This window comes from Carassius gibelio, chromosome A15 (genome assembly GCF_023724105.1).
Source record: "Carassius gibelio isolate Cgi1373 ecotype wild population from Czech Republic chromosome A15, carGib1.2-hapl.c, whole genome shotgun sequence".
Taxonomy (NCBI): domain Eukaryota; kingdom Metazoa; phylum Chordata; class Actinopteri; order Cypriniformes; family Cyprinidae; genus Carassius; species Carassius gibelio.
The window spans coordinates 23,941,560-23,962,946 of NC_068385.1; the positions used below are offsets into that span (position 1 = coordinate 23,941,560).

The 21,387-nt window shown below is 36.8% G+C and overlaps 1 protein-coding gene across 1 annotated transcript; it reads left to right on the forward strand.

Annotated features, from left to right (window-relative positions):
• The first annotated feature begins 1,477 nt into the window (after window positions 1-1,477).
• LOC128028779 (rho-related GTP-binding protein RhoU) lies at window positions 1,478-8,653 on the forward strand. The gene is made up of 3 exons (XM_052616109.1): window positions 1,478-1,882; window positions 4,101-4,159; window positions 6,209-8,653. Exons 1-3 carry the CDS (start codon window positions 1,684-1,686, stop codon window positions 6,662-6,664), a joined length of 714 nt encoding a protein of 237 aa, XP_052472069.1. The 5' UTR covers window positions 1,478-1,683; the 3' UTR covers window positions 6,665-8,653.
• Window positions 8,654-21,387: the final 12,734 nt, after the last annotated feature.

Sequence of the window (21,387 nt, forward strand, 5' to 3'; positions counted from 1 at the left end):
GCAACTGAAGAAGTGACCGGAGTTGTAGCGGTGTTTGAACTGTTGACAGCCTGTGAGGAAAGTTGAGTTTGTTGCATTAGTGAGGACCGTACAGCGTGAACCAGTTCAGTGAAGGGATCCGCGGTGCGGTCCTCGCCTGTATCTGAAGAGCTCTGCATGAGGTCTGGTCTTCTGTCAGACACAGACGAGGACACAGAGGATTCAGTGATATAGTGTTTAATGTGAATCAGAGGTTTCAGACACAGGTGAATCTTGACACGTAGATGACACAGAGAATAACACAACTTTCCTTCAGGTGAATGGTGATACAGGTGGCGACTCAGACGAAGACGATGGGAACAGGATTACCGATGAGGATGAAGAGGGTTCAGTAGATCAGGTAGGTTACACGAATGGCGTTCAGGTAAGTGAGGAGATCGGTGCTAGACCAGACACTGGGTGATGGTGACTGATGGCTTTATATGTGGCACTGATGATGATGCACAGGTGTTCAGAATTCAGGTGATTGGGGACGAGTGGGTGTGGCGTAAGTGTCCGATTCCGGGAGTGTAGAAGGTGTGGCTGTGACAGAAACAATATAGGATTTTTGGATCATTTTGTGCATGCTTTTATAGTGACTGAGGCTTTCAATCTTAAAAACACACACCATAAAGTCACAGTCACAGTCAGTTTAATTCAAATTCAGTACATTTATATATGTAGATACATCTTACATTACATATATACATATTATATTTCATAATATGTATATTTATTGTACATTAATTTCTCAAAATAGATATCAAATAGCTCGGTTGTATATTTTGACCACTAGGTGGCAGGAAAGCTCAGTTTAATAGCTAGCGTCCAAAAGGAGAAGGTGAAGATGTAAAATAACGGCACATTATTCAATTCTGCTATTAAAGTTTTACACAAATTATCATTATAGAGTGCTGTAAATATTAATTGTTTAATTATTTTAAAGACGTTGTTATTTATTATAAACCCAGCGTTTTAGGGATTTTTTTTTTTCATTTAATATTCATAAACATAATTGTGCTTAATGAGCCCCTAAGTTGCATACTTTCCTCTTTGATTAATATGTAAAATGACATTTTAATGGAACCATGTTTACAAATCATCTGAAGTAAAACATTTGCTCTCAGACGTCAATGTTTTATCTCAAAATATGTTTTGTGAAGAAAAAAAAAAGAAAAATGCATTAAACAAAAACAAAACATTCCCTTTCACCACAATTAAAATGCTGCAAAACTACCTTTCAGTTATGATTGCTTGTGCTTGCGATAAATAAGACATATATTCTAAATGTATGACAAATGAGACGAGTCATGTAAAACTGTTAAAACTGGAGAAATACTCTAAAAATAAAGAACCAACAGCCATTGCCATTGTTTTAGTGGAACAGATGTAAGCAGCCATGTGAGGAGGGAGGAGCTAATCAAATGAAGGCTGAGTATAAAGACTGTTTCTCTCACTCTTTGCTCAGCTGTTGTAGGTACTTTAAATCTGTAGATTTCGTGGAGATACTAAGTGTTTGGATCTTATAAAACTGACGGTTTACGCGCACTGCACCAGATCAAGCGCATTTACGCAGTGCTCGTAGTGCTTAGTCCTTTACAGAGGCGTCTTATTGATGTTTGTTCCCGGGTCACTCCATTAGGAGTGTGCGATTCCCCTGCTCTCATGGATTACAGTCACCTGATGGCGCCTCCGGTGCCGCCGCACAAACCCAGGTCCCCCCGGTCTGCGCGCGCCCAGGGCCGCCTGCTGAAGTGCGTGTTTCTCGGGGACGGAGCTGTGGGGAAAACCAGCCTGATAGTCAGCTACACCACCAATGGATATCCAACAAAATACGTCCCGACAGCGTTTGACGATTTCTCAGGTGAGTCTTTGGGTTCGTATGATGCCATTGTATCGCATCAGCTGCAAACAAATGCACGAATTTCTATTTTTAATAGAATTAATTTCACTTTTTTCCAACCCTTTTGTCAGTGACCATTTGCCTAGAGCTCTACTTTTAAGCTCGTAGCTTAATTTTTAACCTTTTAACTTTTTAACCTTCATTTATAACATTGTTATAGTTTCAACCCACTTTCACCTGTTTAATTATTATTATTATTATTATTTTGTATAGTGTCCTTCTTAACAAGCATGTTTGTTTAATATTATTGATTAAATCTATTACAATAATATATAAAAAAATGTTCATGTCATTTCTCCATTTGGGTCAACAGAGCCAGTTTAAAGTTTCAAATATGTTATAAATAATGACAAACCAGTGTGTTCATAATAAAAACTAATCTTGGGATATTGTTACACTGGGAAATAAATAAATAAATAAATAAATAATGTTTTTATTTAAGTCTAATATGTCATTTAACGTCACTGAATCAACTTAAAGGCATTACTTTATACATTTTTTTTTTGTTTAGTTTTTTTGTTTTTGTTTTTATGTAGAAATAGGTCTTTAAGGTAATAACTGCAGGTTACCACTTATCCTGTTTGTAAATAACTGTAACCACAGTCTGAAGATCATGCATGATGATCAGAGCATGCATGATGCTGAACTCGTAAAATAATAATAATATGAAAGCAAGAAATATTCGACCACCGTGTGCAAGACTGAATTTGATGCCTTTTTTATTAGCTTCCATAAGTAAAGTCGTGTTGACAAAAATAAATAAATAAAAAATAAAAAAATTGTGACAGCTCAAAAATTAGAAAAGTTTTGCTTAGTGCTACTTTACTGTAGAAACTTTAGTTTGTTTCCTTGGATCGAAATAAGTCAATTATTACTCCCTTACATTTTTAATGGAACCTAAAGCAGCGCTCACTATGTAGTAGACCTACTATACCATCATTTTCACTCAAAGAAGTGTTTCATAATTTGTGAATGGACCTCAAACAAGAGCCAGTCGGTGGTCAGATCCCACAAGCATGTCTTTGTAATTAGAAAGCCCTTGCGTAATAATGCCTGACCTGAAAATCTGGCCCCTAAAATCCATTGGGTCCACTGTGTGAAGCACTGTGAGCTGATATTGTGTGCTGGAGCCTGTGATGATGTCACACACACACACACACACACACACACACACACACACACACACACACACACTCTCCTGGAACCAGATCAGAAAACTCTGCACTGATTTGAGAGCAGTTACGCAATTCAACAGGTGCCACTTTGAGGGAGGAGGGGCTGAATTAAAGGCAGATCATATGACAGGGATTCGGAGACAGCTCCACAATGGGCACTTGACGAGCAGAACACTTTGAAGTGACGGACCATCACCAGGCCCTCAGTGTTACTGTGTTTCATCAGATCACTGTTCCGTGGCACGTCGAAACAAACCTTCTCATAGGTTTAACGACATGTACAGTCTTTCAGACATGCAAGGCTGAGCTGTTTCTGAGCTGCACTTACACAAAAGTCTAATTATTATTATTATTAATATTATTACAGACTGAATGTATTCAGTTTATATAAATCAATATACAATTTGGTTATGAAAGCTATATATGGGTATTGTATAAAGAGATTCAAATATATTTGATATAAAGTTGTTCATGTGTGTGTGTGTGTGTGTACATATATACACGTATAAGGGAAACTGTACATCTTAGCTCTTTAATTATTTATTTAAAAAAACCTCTCATATCTCATTTGAAATTGGTCATTTAAGTCTAGTCAAGTTGTGTTTGTTCACAGTGTCAGATGACTAAATGGAAACAGGTGTGTGTGTGTGTGTGTGTGTGTGTGTGTGCTCTTGTTTTTGTGTCATATCAGGACACAACTCTGTATAATGACATGGGTATGACACAGGTATTACAAGGAGAGGGTGACTTATGAGGACAGAACCCATGTCCCCATTTTTCAAAACGCTTATAAATCATACAGAATGAGTTTTTTTGAGAAAGTAAAAATGCACAAAGTTTCCTGTGAGGGTTAGGGTTAGGGGTAGGGTTGGTGAAGGGCGATAGAATATACAGTTTGTACAGTATAAAAACCATTACCCCTATGGGATGTCCCCACTTTTCACAAAAACAAACGTGTCTGTGTGTGTGACTCACCCTCTCTCTCTCTCTCTCTTTTTCTCCAGCGGTCGTACAGGTGGATGGACAGCCAGTGAGACTTCAGCTTTGTGACACTGCAGGACAGGTAAGAACTGCACCTCATCATTTCGAGGTTACCCCATAGAGGAACATCCACTGAATAGTTATTTTTTGTTTGGGGTTGGAATTTCTGTCACTCTCTGAAACCAGGATTTGGAAATTGGATGATAACGTGATTACGCAACAAAATCGTAGCAATTAGAAGAGCTCGGAAAGGGATGCCATACTGTGAGGAAATCGTAAAGAGAGCGAAAAGAACAGCCCTCAAGCTATTGGCACTTTAGTTATTGGATCTCCCTCTCGGTTTCTGAGCCATGTGGGCTTGGGCAGGTTGAACCAGACTCCCAGTGATGTTTTTGATGCCAGACTTTTTTCAGCACTGATTGTTTTGTGAAATCACTGAAGATAATGTGAAAAGGCCCCTGGCTGTACATTCATTCCGATTTTCACGTTGGAATATTATATTGTTTCGTCGATGGGTTTTGTTTAAGGCTTTGAACTTCAGAATCTGACACTCCTTTGTCATGCATTACATGGGTTAACAAATAAATGCCTCTGCCCTCTTAGTACATAAACTATAAATCCCTTTACACAACCATGCAGAGGCAAGCTCAGGCAAACACGGAAAGATAAGAATTCAGATGCCCAGTTATAGTACTGCAGGCTTGCACGTAGTTTTCAAAGAGAAAGAACAAATGCACTTTGCACAAAAGTAGAGAAACAGAGGCTAGCATCACAAAAGTCTATGCTTTCAGCCCGTCATGAGTAAAAATAATAATAGCAATAATAATATGCAATTTTAATCTAGTTACCATAAAACCTGTGTACAGTTAGCTACTGCAGTGGCTGTTTAACAGTTATTTATAGGCTACTGTAATTGGTGGCTTGAACATATTACTGTAAAAACTGAAATGATACAGTATCGTACTTTAATTAATCTATAGTATAGAGTAATTTTTTTCTGCTTTTGCATTTTTTTATTATTATTAAACAGTAATTCAATATGTTTTAGTGGTACGATCTCTTGTTATACATTATACAAGTGTACATTTTTCGAAAAATTCGAAATTGAGATTTATAGATCATCTGAAAGCTGAATAAATAAGCCTTGAATAAATGTATGGTTTATTGATCAGACAATATTTGGCCGAGATACAACTATTTGAAAATCTGGAATCTGAGGGTGCCAAAAAAAAAAAAAAAAAAAAAACTGAGAAAATCGCTTTTGAATTTGTCCAAATTAATTCTTATCAATGCATGTAAGTAATCAAAAATTACGTTTTTATATATTTATATAGGTAATTTACAAAATATCTTCATGAAACATGATCTTTACTTAATTTCATGATTTTTGGCATAAAAGAAAAATGTATAATTTTGACCCATACAATGTTTTTTTGGCTATTGCTAAAAATATACCCCAGCGACTTAATACTGCTTTTGTGGTCCAGGGTCACATATTATATAATTTTTATATGCATTAAAATCATAATGGCTATACTAACATAAATTAAAATTAAAAATAGATTTAAACATAAACTCATGTGTATTCAGTAAGTTTAATGTGTGATGTGTGTTAATAATGCATTTATTTATTTTGTTATTTAGTATTTATATATTTAGTTATTTAGTTGTTGTTTTTTTCATGTTTCACATTTAATCTCAATCTTAACGTAACGGCAAGTAGATGTAGCATAGACATTGAAAAGTTTTGTTATTCTCATCTCATCTGTCAAGTTGAATTGTTCTCAGAGTTTTGAGAGGCCCTGCTCTCCAAGAGCTCAACAGATTTATATTTTAATTCATTTGTGCAGCATAAATGGGACGGGGTGTGCCAGAGTTGAAAACTTTGGCCGAGTTTAAAAGATTAAAGCAGGCACTGCGTGTTCCACATGCAATGTTCTTTGCGAGCGCCAACTCTATAATTTCATGTAATTGCTTCAGGGAATTATAAAACACCCCAAGAGCTAGTTAAATGATTTTATTATTTAAAATAACAATTTGGAATCCCACAAATGATTTCTGAGGGCTAAACGAGTTAGAAAACTATCTAAACATCAGTAACGATGCTCTTTTCCCTCTCTCTCCACCTCAGGACGAATTCGATAAGTTGCGTCACTTCTGTTACACGCGGACTGATGTCCTCCTCCTGTGCTTCAGCGTCGTCAGCCCCGCTTCCTTCCAGAACATCGGTGAAAAATGGGTGCCGGAGATCCGGCGCCGTTGTCCTCTCACACCCGTGCTGCTGGTGGGCACCCAGTGCGACCTACGGCAGGACGTCAAGGTCCTCATTGACCTGGCACGGCGCAGAGAGCGACCCGTCCTGGAAGAGGACGCCCGCGCCTTGGCGGACAAAATAGGAGCGCTAGCCTACATTGAGTGCTCTTCTCTCACACAGAAAAACCTTAAGGAGGTGTTTGACGCCGCCATCTCCGTCGGGCTCCGACACGCCGACCGAAGAGCCAGACGAGAGCGGAAGGTCCACAGTACTGCTGATAAAATGAAAATGCTCTCCAAATCGTGGTGGAAGAAATATATCTGCATACAGTAGCAAAGATCAAAGCAATCTTCAGAGGCTTGGACAATGTGATGGACTCTCGTTTGGTGTCACGCTCCTCAAGTGGATGATAGTCATTTGACAACGAATCAACAAAGGACAGTGTTGCTACTTCAAGGATGATGTGAATGGTTGCAGCTAGCTTCCCAGTAACCAAAGTTTACTGTATGCAGGGTCATCGCTGAAAGGGTTAGGGCGCGGGATGAAGATTTTAGCTTTGGGCCATTGAGTAGATTTAGAGGACCGTATTAGCCATGTTTCCATCCATGTATTGTCCCAAATTTTGGGATATTGCATAAACGCCAGATGGACATGGCATAAAAGGTGTGCTTAAAATCTTCCAACCAATCCTCTCGATTAAAGTTGATATTTATTTTTATTCACTAAACAAAAAACTCATGTGCCTCAACAGATCATGTGACTGGACTAGCGAGTGGACTCATTTCATTGCACACCATCTAAATGACCGTGAGCCAGATTCTGTCATCAAAATGATTTTACTTCCTTATACAACTTTATTCCCAGCATCTCAGAATGCAAGATAACATGACAGCGTTTGCTATTGCATTTCTTCAGAGGTGCAAGTCATTTATCATGTTGGAAAAAAAGGAGTCATGGGCTTTCCCGGTTGCTGATTCTTTGCGCTGATTTCCCAGGAAGTACAGTTTTTGTTCTCTTGAACACGTGGGATGGAAAATATTGTTTTATGCAATATTCCAGTCTAATTCACTACTTTAAAAGGAAACATGGCTACAGAAACCCTTCATCGCAAAGCCTTTGGCAATGTTCCCAGTTGTGACCTCTTCCACAGCCAAAACCCTCTGATTATCTCGATAATTAAATCATCTTTTGCTTTTATTTTTATAACCAAATACAGTGACAAAGTTTCTATTTATTAACCCATGTCTTCTATCTAATTAATGCATGTATAAACATTGTGTCCACATGTTAATGATGCTAGCATGCTAACACTGGTGATTAAATCCCCTTTTGTTTGTTTAGCCTCCTTTACTGAGGTCACAAAGGCAATCCTGCGGCCGTTTATGCCAACTCGAAGTGGCCTTTCTATCCCATCATGCTGAAGTGTTCAGTCTGTAACTGTAGTCCACCTTATGATCATTTTGAGTGTAACTGTAACTCCTCAGTTGAGTTCAGTGAACTCTTGTGTACTGTTAGTCACAAAATGGTTGGGTCTATTATCCATAACGCATTACCTTGTATGCCATACCATATCTTATTAACCCCAGAAGTGTCATGTTGTAAAATCTATTGTATGAGTTTATTTGCCAATGAAATGTTGAATTTGCTTCTCATTATTCAGAAGCCCAATCAGAGTCATTCAGTCAGAGATCCGTCACAAATGTCAGAGACTAACTGTTGGATTCAGGAAGTTCAAAATCCCATTTATTTTTCCCTACGTCAAAATGAAGATTTCTCTAGAGTCAATATGATGTCAAATTCCCAGAGAACATTTTTTTGATGTGTTTTTTTTTTTTTTTTTTTTTTTTTTTAGATAATCAAATTCATATTGTCAAATCAGCAATGAGTTGTAGTTTGCAATTCATTCCTATTTTATTGTATTATTTTTTGGCTTTTTCTTTAAGCTGGAATGTTTGATTTTATTATTTTTAATTATTCTTTATTGTAATTATTGTTGTATTATAATTATATTTTTTTTTCAATAAACTCTAATTGGGAAAATGAATTGGGAAGACACTTCCAGAACCAAGGCCTTACAGAGCGTTTGGTCACTGTTGTGTTCCGTGCAGCCACACATTAACGGCTCTGTTCTTTACGTACTTTATTGCCGCCGTGATAACACTATCAGGGTAATCTATTTTTAGATTTGTACATTTTATAACTGTATGTAAATGGATCTTCCTCTATAAAACAGTTCTGTTAATGGTACCGTGTGTATGATTGTTTTGGTTGCCGACTGCTATCCGTGTTTTCCATGGAAAATAAATGTGATATTAACTAAAACCTGAATGTGTTTCTTTCAGATGTACTGTATGAGTGCCTGTAGCTACTTGCATTGCTGTTAACATTTAGTTACATCACCTACAGCAGCAATTAATCACTTATGACCAGGAACATATTGAGGTACACATGGGGTCAGTTTTGCTTTTATTTTGACCTTAAACTGCAATACCTCAGTGATAGCTTTGGTAGCATACACTTCACCAGTAACTGCAAGTTTGTTGCAAAGAGACCGTTAGAAATAATTTGAAATCAGCTTTGGATATGAAAATCTTAAAAGAGTGGATTCACAAAGTGTTGATCAGAGAACGAACATTTTAATGATTAGCACGTTAACTCCCTAAAATCAAAGAACACTGCTCTTCCTCACAAGAAAAACAAACAAACACTGAAGACGAATACGAGTGTTTGTGCAATATAAATGTTCTATTTTGGAATGTTCTTCTTTTATGGAACATTAAATGTTTTATGCAAAAATAAATGTGATTTTTGCTTTGTAATAAATATAGCTAAGCTGTATAGGGTAGGTAAATAGAGACAGCTTCTAAAATGTGCATTAAAGGGATAGTTCACCCAAAAATGAACATGTTATGTTTATATGCTCACCCCCAGAGCATCCAAGATGTAGGTTACTTTGTTTCTTCAGTAGATTGGTCTTTGCAAGAAACCGAACAGTATGTATATCCATAAAGCAAGAAGAAGAAGAAGACGACTCATGCACCTGCTGCTGAGAACGCGTTCAGGAGAGTTCGAACAGCTTCTAACAGCTTGGACGTTTCGAGAGGTAAATAATAGGGCCGGGACTTTAACGCGTTAATCGAGATTAATTAATTACACAAAAAAATAACGCGTTAATTAAGATTAACTAATTACAGAAAAAAAAATTCCCGCATCTTTAATAACTTATTTTTGCACCGCGGAACGTTTCTCACTGGATGAGTTTCGGCGGGACCGATTATACTGGAGCACCGACTAGCGTTCGCATATCACTGCAGCACATCGAGCCTCAAGTATCACCTAAAGGCAAAACATATAGCAGCTAGCGTGGACTTTACACTTTATGTTGAACTATGTATTATTTTGTTGGTGCAACTGGCACTTTATATTGAACTCTTTATTGTTTTGGCCAAGGTAAAAGAGTGTTGGACCTCTGAAGCAACAGAGAGAGGTTTTCAATGTTCTGAATGTAATTGACAGTATTGTGTTTTACTTAATAAACAGTTTACAGAAGGTTCCAGCACCTATAAGCTACCTGAATTTCTGAAATATACTATTTCTAAACTGTTTCTAAATATGCTATTGCTACATTTAATGGCAAAAATTGCACTGGTCTGCCAGACTTGGTTGAACAAAAATAAACAATATTTTGTTACTTAAGCTTATGTATTCAGTCATTATTCAATGGTATACTATAAATCCATGTGAAAAAAAATTACTTCTCACTGTTCTAAGGTCAAATATTTATATGTGAATAAAATGCGATTAATTTCGATTAATTAATTACAAAGCCTCTAATTAATTAGATTAATTTTTTTTAATCGAGTCCCGGCCCTAGTAAATAACAATATAAATACTGTTCAGTTTCTTGCAAAGACCAATCTTTATGTGTATATGTGACAATGTATTGTCACGAGCCGCAAGGTTTAATTTGGTTTTGTTTGTGTATGTTTCTTTTTTTTTGTTTGATTGTGTTTTAGCCGTGATTCTCATCAACTTGCATTATAGGAATTACACACTGCAATGGTTTGAGTTTGTGTTTTGCTGATGAAACAAAGTCACCTACATCTTGGATGACCTGGGGGTGAGCAGATAAACATCAAATTATCATTTTTGGGCGAACTATTCCTTTAACATGAATAAGTATTTGGATAATTTGCAATAATATGAGAAAATTCAAAATGAATTATTGGATTGTTAAAACCTCAATGCTAATGGTTGTAGCATACGTTAATTCCAGTGTTTATTATTACTATTTTACAATTAAAATTTGTAGGTTGAGTATTATTTTTACAGTTACTATTTTTGTTTTTTGATGTTGGCTTGATTTATAAATGTTATGCATAACATAATTATTTGAGCTGGAAGACTTTGGAAGAGCAGGTCACTGGGCCACATGGAAATAAGATGCTAAGAGGTTATGCTAACTTTCAGACCTTTCCTGGTCCAACCAGATAAAATTCTGATCATAACTTTGTCTACAACCGTCTCACAATAACCCGTCATTAAGAGGCTTTGTTTTTGTCTCTCAGAAAAGCCAACTGCACAGACAACAGTTTCAGTGAATGCAGTCTGTGCCTAGCTTAGCATAACTAGCATTCCAATCAGGAATAAACAACAGTTACTCTCAAACCATAATCTGTACTTTTACAGTGTAAGATAGTAGTGCTCAGATGGTCTTGTGGTCGTAAGAAGATACCACGGTTAGCACGCTCATGCTAAAAGAAAATAGGCTTAATGACTGTCTAAAATGTCTATATTGACTGTGGAATGTGGAAACAAGATATTTCATAATTATCCCTAAGTGAAAAATGGTTGTGTTGTGAGATTATAAATTACTACTTTTGCAATAGTCTTAAAATTAACAATAAAAGACCCAAACACACACCATGTGACCTTGGTGTGACCATTTGTTCATTTACTCACTTACGAACCTGTGTAACTTTCCTCAGTGGAATATATTCATGCCTTTTTCATTTAATAAAATTGAATGGTGACTTTCAGGCTTCAAAAAATATTTTAAATTATTTTAGAAGTTCAATTACTTTACTTTTCTTAAGATCAGCATTTTTACAGTGCAGTGTCAATGGTCAAACAAAGGTCAGACACGTCCGTCTAACACTCAGGGCAATGCAAAAATCATCAATGTGTGTATGGGTCCTAAGAGATGGTCACTTTTGCATTTAGAAACACGCGACTCAGGGCTATGGAAGGAAAAAACTCAAGGTCTAGACATATAGTTTTTAATAAGTTCAACTGCTTTCAACAACACGAGACACTGCAGAAGACACTAGACGCATGTGCAGTCATCAAACGCGTATGTCCATCGCATGTTTACATAGAAAAACAAGGGAAATACATAACAGTGATATGCAAAAATGTGAGATGCAGGGCACTGGAATTATTACCTTTTATTATTATTATTACTGCAACTTATATGGTGAAAATAAATGAGTATAAAGACACATGAACATAATGACACGATCAAACATGAGGGGAAAGTAGGTCACACAGAGCACATGGGAAGTGAAAAACACAACAAAATGTCCCTAACTGTGACAGACATCACGTTTAAGATGGTGTTTGAAACTGAGCCAGACTTGTAATGTTGATATGATTGTTTGATAACTCCTGATAAATTGTTACATAGTTTCATTGGCAGGAGCTTTTGACTTTCTGCCATATAGGAGAGGCCATAAAAACCCTTCATCCTTTGGCACACAGACTCGCACATGCAAGTACGATGTGTTTGTGTCTCACATGAGGCAGCATTGTCTTTTATAAACACGGCTGGAGGGAGTAACAAGTTTAACTTGCATATAGTCAAATAATAAGTGCAGAGGCCAAAGGAAACCTAAATTAAATCTCTCTGCTTTCGTTGCACAAACCAAACCACTGATCATGTGTTTGTGTATTCTAAAAACTGCAAGCTAAACATTGACCAGCCACAAATCTATTCTGTATCACGCCCCTTTTACCTGAAGTGCTGTCACATGCTGGTCCATTCACAAAATGACATGCTAAACTGATGAGAGGGTTACTCAGGATCTTGTGGTTTCAATGGGATCTGGTTTGAATGAGTAAATCATACAATTCTTTGAAACAAAATGGCCTGGCTTAATCATAACAGTTAAAAAGAACAAATATCTAACCTGAATAAAAAATGTTCTTAACATATAAAATCATCTGAAGTAAACAGTAGCACAAAAAAGTATATATATATATATATATATATATATATATATATATACACAACATTTTATATACATTTATCATATTGCAGGAAGTATTCAAAAACTATTAAAAATATGCAAAAAGTTACACTATTTACAGTAAAAAAAAACAAAATGTTTTATCACTGAACACTATAATGTTAAAACAAATACAACATGATCTTTCTTAAGCCGAGATATAGACAGAGGTCCATAAAAATATAACAATAAATAAATAATGAGGAAAAAAAATGAAAGAAGATGGAGATTATTCCCAAAAATAATTTCCTGTGGTAAAATAATGAGATTGAATGTGTGTTTATTTTGCCTTTGCTCACAAAACTTGTCTATAGGTATTGCATTTGCCTGAGAAACTATGCATTCCCTCACTTTTTGATGAAAAACTATATTTCTGCTGTCTGTAAATCTGGCCATAAGTAACAGGATGAATGACAAAACATTGCATGTTCTGAGCATATAAAAAATAAATATTTGAATTTAAAGAAAAGCAAAATGCACATAAATATAACAAAGTATAGGTATATAATTATGTTAAAATATAACATCATTAATATAACCCCCTTAAATGCAGTTTTTAATGAATAGGGACAGGAACATTGGTTGATATTCTGATGAAAATTGCATTTGAAAATAAATTTAAAAAAAGTTAAAAAAAAAAGTGATATTTACAAAACTGGTTAATGTACATACTGTATGTCTATTCATTTATTCAGTTGTTCGCTCAAAAGCTGAATCATTAGTTCATTTATTCATTCACATACTAATTTTATACAATATTAGCACTTCACCATGATGCAGAGCATTTTTACAACTTCTTAACTTATATTTCTTGCACAAGAGTTGGACCTGTCCTCTGATATTGCCGAGAATGCCTCATAATGTGTTTATCTATCTCAGTAATTAGAGAAAAGCACAGTTTGCTTGTCTATAGATCCAATATTTTCCAATCACAGATTTTATTTGAATCTGAAAACTTATATTGCAGCTTCTTATTTCTCAATGTGAGGGTGTAGCCAATGAACTACAAATGAAACACAATGCTCCTTCCTTGTACCATCACTCTTTTGATGTGAATGGGCCTGTCGCTCTAGTAAGGACCCGAATTGGCCGTAGCCAGCCGCTCAGGAGTGTAGTGAGCTCACACAGAGGCCTTGTTTGCTCATATAGGTCAAACGCTAAGTGAACTGTGCTGGTGATTGATGAGGAGATCATCCCATGGTTGTTAAGTCCAGTTGTGCTTCTGTGAGTGTATAATGTCTCCACCGTGATGCTGCCTAACATGTTGTTGCGGTAGCATGTGTCGCCCCTTAAATTAACCAGCTTATTGTTTCCACTTTTAGCCTTTTATAGCTGTAGAAGCCATTAGCACTGTCTGCTTGAGGCTCTGCAGTCTCACTAGAAGTCCGTGGCTAGTGACCTAGGTCTATAACTAGTGTCCTAGCCTTTTAAAACTCAAGAGAGGGGGTGCTAACCTTTGACCTGCCTGCCTCACCTCCCCCTGCTCCGGGACAGGATGTGCCCTCACTGAAGTCCTTGGACAGAGACACTGTCCAGACAGCATGTCTGCTTTAAACATAAAGTCTTCATTAGGGAAAGGTGATGGTTTGGAGAGGGTGTTTATGTTTAGAGGTGGTTTATAAACTTGCCAGAATTAACAGAAGCTGTGTGAGGTCAAAGAAGATTTACAACTATTAATAAATTTAATTTATGCATTTATCCAAAGCGACTTACAGTGCATTCAGGCTATCAATTTTTACCTTTTAAGTGTTCCCGGGGAATCGAACCCCCAACCTTACGCTTGATAGCTACAGGAACACTAATAGCATTAATAGCATACTGTATGTACACCGTAAATAATAATACTAGTAATGACGGTGGCTTTATACCAGGCTTGATTGGTGTTGACAGGTGGAGTGCATCAGTATTCGGGTGATTGTGAACGAGTGGGAGGAGCTGAAGGATCGCTGTCGACTCCCTGACATTTACTGTATGTGAAGAACTTTTGTCTACTAAATTAAAGTCAAGGTCAGTAAGTCTTTTAATATATCAGATAAGGTTATTTCAGGTTGTAAAATGTCAAATGTCACGTGTTGCGACTCCAGAAACGGTATAGTATTTCGAAACTGAAGTCGGTTTAGATCATTTGGGAATATTTTGGGGTTACTGCGTAATTTCTTTATAATTCCATTAGTGCCATTTCATAATTCTGATGACTTTACTATTATCAAAAACTGTAAAATATAGTAATAATGATAAATAAATAAATAAATAAATAAATAAATAAATAATCCGTATACGTGCTTAAACTTTTGAATAGTATGACTATTAGTGTAACGGCTGTACATGTGTGCGCTGATGTTCTGTCAGCCGTTTCTGGTTAGGGTGGATGGAGCAGATGAACACAGTTTGTATTATTGTTCTGCTGTCTCTCGTCCCAGTGCACACACACTCATGAACCCTCCCACGTTCAGTTTCGGTCTTTGAATGCTGCTAGTCATTGCCAGTACGGAACATATGAACGAAATCCCTTGTTCTTCGTATTTGTCCATTATGCAACAGCTTGATGTGAATCCATATAATTCATTTGCTTTTAACTGCGCTCTTCCCTGACTGTTGACAGAGAAATTAGTACAGAGACAAAGAGAGCTTTTCCATTCCAGGAGTGGGTTTGTGTGTTCACATCAAACAGCTCCACACTGCATTGTGCTCAGTGCTCTAAATGTCCTCTTTATTTTATTACATCTTCAATGTACTATTACACACGCATAGCATTTTTTAAATGGGGCCTAGTACATTTTTTCATTAATTCTATTTAGTTGCTTTCTCCCTGATGTTCACTTATAATGCTAGTACAACATCATGACAATAACGTTAGTGTTGCATGTTCAAATGTCCCTCTTTGATTTTGTAATTGCTTTAGTTTGTTGTTTTTCTGCAGAGCTGTAGGTGCTTCACACAGCCAGTGGACCGTGTTTTACTTTAATCATTTGTTCTTCTGATATAATTTTTTTAAAGAGTAATATAATCTATCATGCTTACTCTGAATAGACATCACTACAGTGTAAATGTGGGCATTTAAAGGTCACTAAAGGTAGCGTTGCAATCAATAAAAAGCTAACTAGCTAACTCTGTGAAGCAGAGATAAACCAATATATACAGTAAAGGAACGTTTTACTCTGAGGTCTTTCTTGGACTGTTTAACAAGTTCATTCTGAAATTACTGACACTCTGTAAATTCTGTCATGTTGCCTTTCTTCATTTGCAAATGCACATAATGAAAGCGTCCATTGAACTCAAGCTGGCAGAAACATAATTGAGACTTTATGTTTTGAAATGTAAGTTTAAATCGTGCAACTTGCAATTGCTTAGCTTTCTCATATCTGTAACTTTATAACACACAGTGTTACTTTATATTTTGATTATATTGATTATAATTAATATTATTTTCATGTATTTATTTGTCCTTTTGGGAGATTGGGAGGTGGTAGATGTGATTTCATGTGAAAAAGATCGGCATGAACATTCTTCAAAAAAATTGTTTAGTTCCTTGCAAAAGTAAAAGCATTATACTATATATATATATATATATATATATATATATATATATATATATATATATATATATTAGGGGTGTAACGGTTCACAAAATTCACGGTTCGGTTCGATACGATACACTGATGTCACGGTTCGGTTCGGTTCGGTTCGATACGTTTTAGATACAGCAAAATGTAAAAACATCTCAACTTTTCAGAATGCCGCAAGCGCACCGCGGGTCATGTGACAAGAACTAACCAATCAGCTTCATCCTTTCCCGTAACAACGTTGAGAGCTCAGCCAAGATGAAGGATCAGCTGATCATAGTTGTATATGGATTGCAATTTTGAAATAAATTTAGTAGCAGAGCTACTGCAAGCGATTTTTAGAGCTGCAAATCCATTTATCCTTCGCTGAAATTTCCGCGTCTCATGGAGAGAGCACGTCATTGTTGCTTAGCAAAGACAGACGCCTCATGAGCGCTTCTGCCCAAGCGCTTTGGAAAGGAGGAGAAAGACGCGCTTAGCGTTTTCCATGCATTTTTAGGCACGATATGTGAACGGCCCCTAAGGCGCTCGCTCACTCAGCACGCGCTGAAGGCTCGTTGCAAAATGTCGAATGCCTTTAACAGACCAGAAATATAAGATCCTAAAATAACCAACAGGTCTGGTGTTTGGGTTGGATTCCCTGTAAGCTATAGTTTCTAAATGCTGCAGGGATAGTTTGCTGCGTGCATGTTTCTCCTTTTTTTCGTCTTTTCCCAGATAGTACTGACGCATATATCCCAGATATTCCCGCTGGTGTTTTTTTTTTTTTTTTTTTATTCCCGCTGGTGTACCCTGTCATGTTGCAGATGCGACATACCGTTGTTTTTTTATCCACCACTCTCTTGCCATCATCATTATAGCTTAAAGGGAATCCAAAGTGCACCCAAACACCAGACCTGTTGGTTATTGGAGGATCTTCTCATTTCTAGTCTGTTAAACGCATTGGCTATTTTGCAACGAGCCTTCAGCGCGTACTGAGTGAGCGAGCGCCTGCTGAGTAGCCTAACATAAACATATAAGTTGGTGTTTTTTTCTTCTTCGGGAGTGTCATGGGCGTTGCCTGTTACGTTGTTTGGGTTATTGGGCTACCTTGTTGAACGCATATCATTATATTTCTCTCTCTCTCTTTTTTTTTTTTCAAATATAATTAATTACTCCAACGAACCGTTCGGTATACATAATGCGTACCGCGTACCGAACCGAAAGCGTCGTACCGAACGGTTCAATACGAATACGCGTATCGTTACACCCCTAATATATATATATATATATATAGCTGTACAGTGCATTCAGCATTACAATTTAGCAAAAATGTAAAGACAATATAAGTAATTAATTAATTAATTGCATAAAGATGCACTTAAGTCCTGAGTCAAAAAATAATGTAAATCAAGCGGATCCAGAGATGATACTTTCATTTTGTGTGAACTATGCCTTTAAATTGTAAGTTTAGACAGAAAGAAAAATAGCTAATGATAGATAATGACATTTAATGATGTTTAAAGTCTAATCCTAACCATATACCGAATTTATGTTTTTGCTTTCTCCTTAAAATACAGACTCAAGCACAGAATATACGATTATAAGTGCCACTCTGTTCTTGGATGTTCACATCAAAGACTGAACTTGAAGTCACAAGTAATGAGAAAAACACTTGCTGCCTTTAATGTTTCTAATGGGTTCATAGCAGGAGGTATTGAAAACATACTTAAAAAGGAAAAAGACCAATCCTGACATCACGGATGTGTGAACAGAGGAGGAATATTCGCCCCTCATTCAGTTTGATAATTGAGCTCATTAGTGAAGAACTTCCTCATGCGAGCACGTCTGGTGACCTTGGCCTCTGAAATGTAGAACAGAGCCCTCTTATGAACAACCGGCCCCTCAGTCAGGAATCGTGCATCTCTATGTAAGTATGCACACGAGTGGGCTCACCGATACTCCACATGACGTCAAACAAAAACACCTCACCTCCCTCCGAAAAATGTCAAATCTCAGGTCATCATCAGGCCTGAGCGATTTGACACAAATGCTGCTGTTTTTAAGATCTAAAGCGTTTGAAGTTCAAGTACAGCAGGCATTACGTCAAATGAAAATGGCTGTCCTGACAGCAGCTGCTGTTAAAAAGATTCAGGGTGGCCTGATTCCTCCTCCTGCTGCTGCTGAGATCTCCAGCTGTCTGTATCTGTCCCTTCGTTTTCTGTAGATTACAGGCTTGTCTGATGGACACAAAGCTGCAACTTTTGCCCCTTATTTTTAATTTTTCTCTCTCACCTTCCACTAAGTATAGTTTATATATAAAACAGTTTAGCATACTTAAAAGTTTGTTTGTAAAAGTTAGGTTTCATTTTAATTTTGAATGTTTCGATATGAAGTTTGACATGCTGAATAATCAAATCACATACCTTTTTGTGCATCATTGACAGTGCTAATGAAAACTATGTTGATAACTTATTCAAGCTAATCTGCTATTACTCTTTGTACATGCATAATACTGAGCTAACAAAAAGTTAGTTGTCCAAAACTTCAAAAGTGTACGCTGTGGGACTAGTCATAAAAGATAAAAATCATCCAGTGTTCTGGAGTGTTCATATGTTGCAAGAATATTGCAAAAATAAATGACAGAAACTTCCAGAATGTTCCCATCCTTGCAAAAAATAAAAAAAGAAAGAAAGAAAGAAATCGCAAATTAACTACAAAACCTTATCTATACTAATGTTTGATCATTAATAATAGGAGTTCTAAAATTGACTTGACCTAAAATTTACCAGAATATCGATGCGACATGAAAATAAATGTGACCCTGGACCACAAAACCAGTCATAAGCTTAATTTCTCAAAACTGAGATTTAGTCATTGTGGCGAGTGGGGCGGGGCCGAGAGGCGTGGGAACGAGGAGTGAGGCCAGGTGTAGTGATTGGAGATGAGCTACACCTGCGCCCCACCGCCGGACTTGAGTCCTTCACGGTCGTCACTCCAGTTTTATATCCTTCCATCTCCTACGTGGGACTCAAGTCCGGCGGTGGGGCGCAGGTGTAGCTCATCTCCAATCACTACACCTGGCCTCACTCCTCGTTCCCACGCCTCTCGGCCCCGCCCCACTCGCCACAGTCATCATCTAATCAGGTGAATAAATCAGCTTTCCATTGATGTATGGTATGTATGATTGTTAGCATAGGGTAATTTTTGGTCAAGATACAACTATTTGAAATCTGGAATCTGAGGGTGCAAAAAAAAAAAATTGCCTTTAAAGTTGTCCAAATGAAGTTCTTAGCAATGCATAATACAAATCAAAAATTAAGTTTTGATAGATTTACAGTAAGAACTGGACAAAATATTTTAATGGAACATGATCTTTACTTAATATCTTAATGATTTTTGGCATAAAAGAAAAATCGATCATTTTCACCCATACAATGTTTCTTTTTATTTTTTTTGGATAACGCTAGAAATAATCCCTAGTGACTTAAGATTGGTTTTGTGGTCCAGGGTCACAAATATCACCAATATACAGAAGTACTCTAAAAACTATGTTTGTTACATTGTCTCCTATGGAGCCTTGCACTTGGACATATTTTTTTTTTTTTTACAAACATAGGGGTAAGTCAAATTTATCAGTTGAGGAATCTCCAAAATTAATATTCAAAATCTAGTTCAGCGTGAAAATGGCGGTGGATTGTGCATGTCACAGCCTGACTTCACCAAATCTGAACCCTGTGTTATTTCTATATGGTTCCTGTTGCATAACAGATCATGAGCCTCTACCTGCACATATGATCTATGATAGAGTTAATATTATGTGCGTAAAAGCTTAAGCAAGGCATTCGCATCTTATTCATTCTTGTGGTTGCTCCATCTGTGGTGATCTGGTTTTGTCTCCTTGGTCTTATTTTGGTAGAGATTTTGCCCAGTTACTGAGCACTTAAGCAGATGTCATGGACAACGTATATTTAAATATCTTTTCTTTCTTTTTAAATGGCTTGTATCTATGTGCCAAAATAGCTTATCTTATAATAGAGGCACTTGTGAGACACCGCTGTACATTTTACAGCATATATTTAACAGTCTGTTCTTCTCCCTTCTGAAATAGCTCTGTTGTCAGTGCATTTATTCGATATGAGACATCTGATGCCATAGTCTTTAAGCAAAAAAACAATTTTTAATAGTTAAAGACCAACATGAGCGCCTAAGCCAATATTAAATGTAATAAAATCAATGTAATGAATAGCTCCTTGTGGTGCATGCAATGCTTCCAAAATAATACTGTTAAAATTTGTACGAGAACCAACGCATAATTTAAATTCTGATTAAACAAATGTAAAACATGCCATGACCTTTTGCCAAATCTCTGGCTTCAGATCAGTTATACATGCTAATATTAGTGGTTTCAGGGATGTTATTTAGAAATAAAAAAGTGACTGGAGGACACAGAAACCTCTGTGACTGTGAATAAGGCCCATTGATGGAAGAGAAGAAGAAGGATCTATGTTTGACAATGCAAATTTCTCTATGGCATTGCATAATCTGCTGAAAAATCATCCTTCTTATTTATACACCTACGCAGGCATCCTAAAGACCTACATATACTTACAGAGGCCCAAGTATTTGGACATTTTAGCCACACTTTAAATCTATAAATGTCATTACATTAGCAAAATATGAAAACAAGCCACAACAAGTCAATGGCTACCGTCAACTGTTTGGTTACCAAAACTCCCCTTAAAATATTTTATTTTGTGCTCAACAAAAGAAGTAAACTCATACAGGTTTGGACCTTGAGGGTGAGTAAATTATGACATAGTTTTCATTTTTGGGTGAACCATCTCTTTAAGAGGAATTCACTTTAAACATCCATTTAAAAGCATATTGAACGATACTGAAAAAGAAATGGCTCGCTTGTTTGTTTGTCTTTGGTATGATATTGCTATTTGTGACTTAAATGTCTGAATACTGTAAGTACCATAGCCACATGTGCATTATTTTACAGGTAGAGATGCATGGACTTGTAGTTGACCCTTAAATAGGCACAAAAGGAGCCCAGACAGAAGAATAGACTCCACACACACATTTAAATTTAGACACATGAATAAACAAACAAGGCTCTAGAGATAGAAAGTCTTGCCAACAGTCACAAATATCACAAATCACACACACACAGGCTCAGACATCCGCACAAATAACCCTCCCTCTGCACCCTTTCTTTTTC

What these genes read in the sequence shown, in the direction of transcription:
- LOC128028779 (XM_052616109.1), top strand. Translation starts at nt 1,684, where the DNA reads ATGGATTACAGTCACCTGATGGCGCCTCCGGTGCCGCCGCACAAACCC. An exon ending in AGCGTTTGACGATTTCTCAG is followed by an intron (nt 1,883 to 4,100) that starts GTGAGTCTTTGG and finishes CTTTTTCTCCAG; the next exon opens with CGGTCGTACAGGTGGATGGA. An exon ending in TTTGTGACACTGCAGGACAG is followed by an intron (nt 4,160 to 6,208) that starts GTAAGAACTGCA and finishes TCTCCACCTCAG; the next exon opens with GACGAATTCGATAAGTTGCG.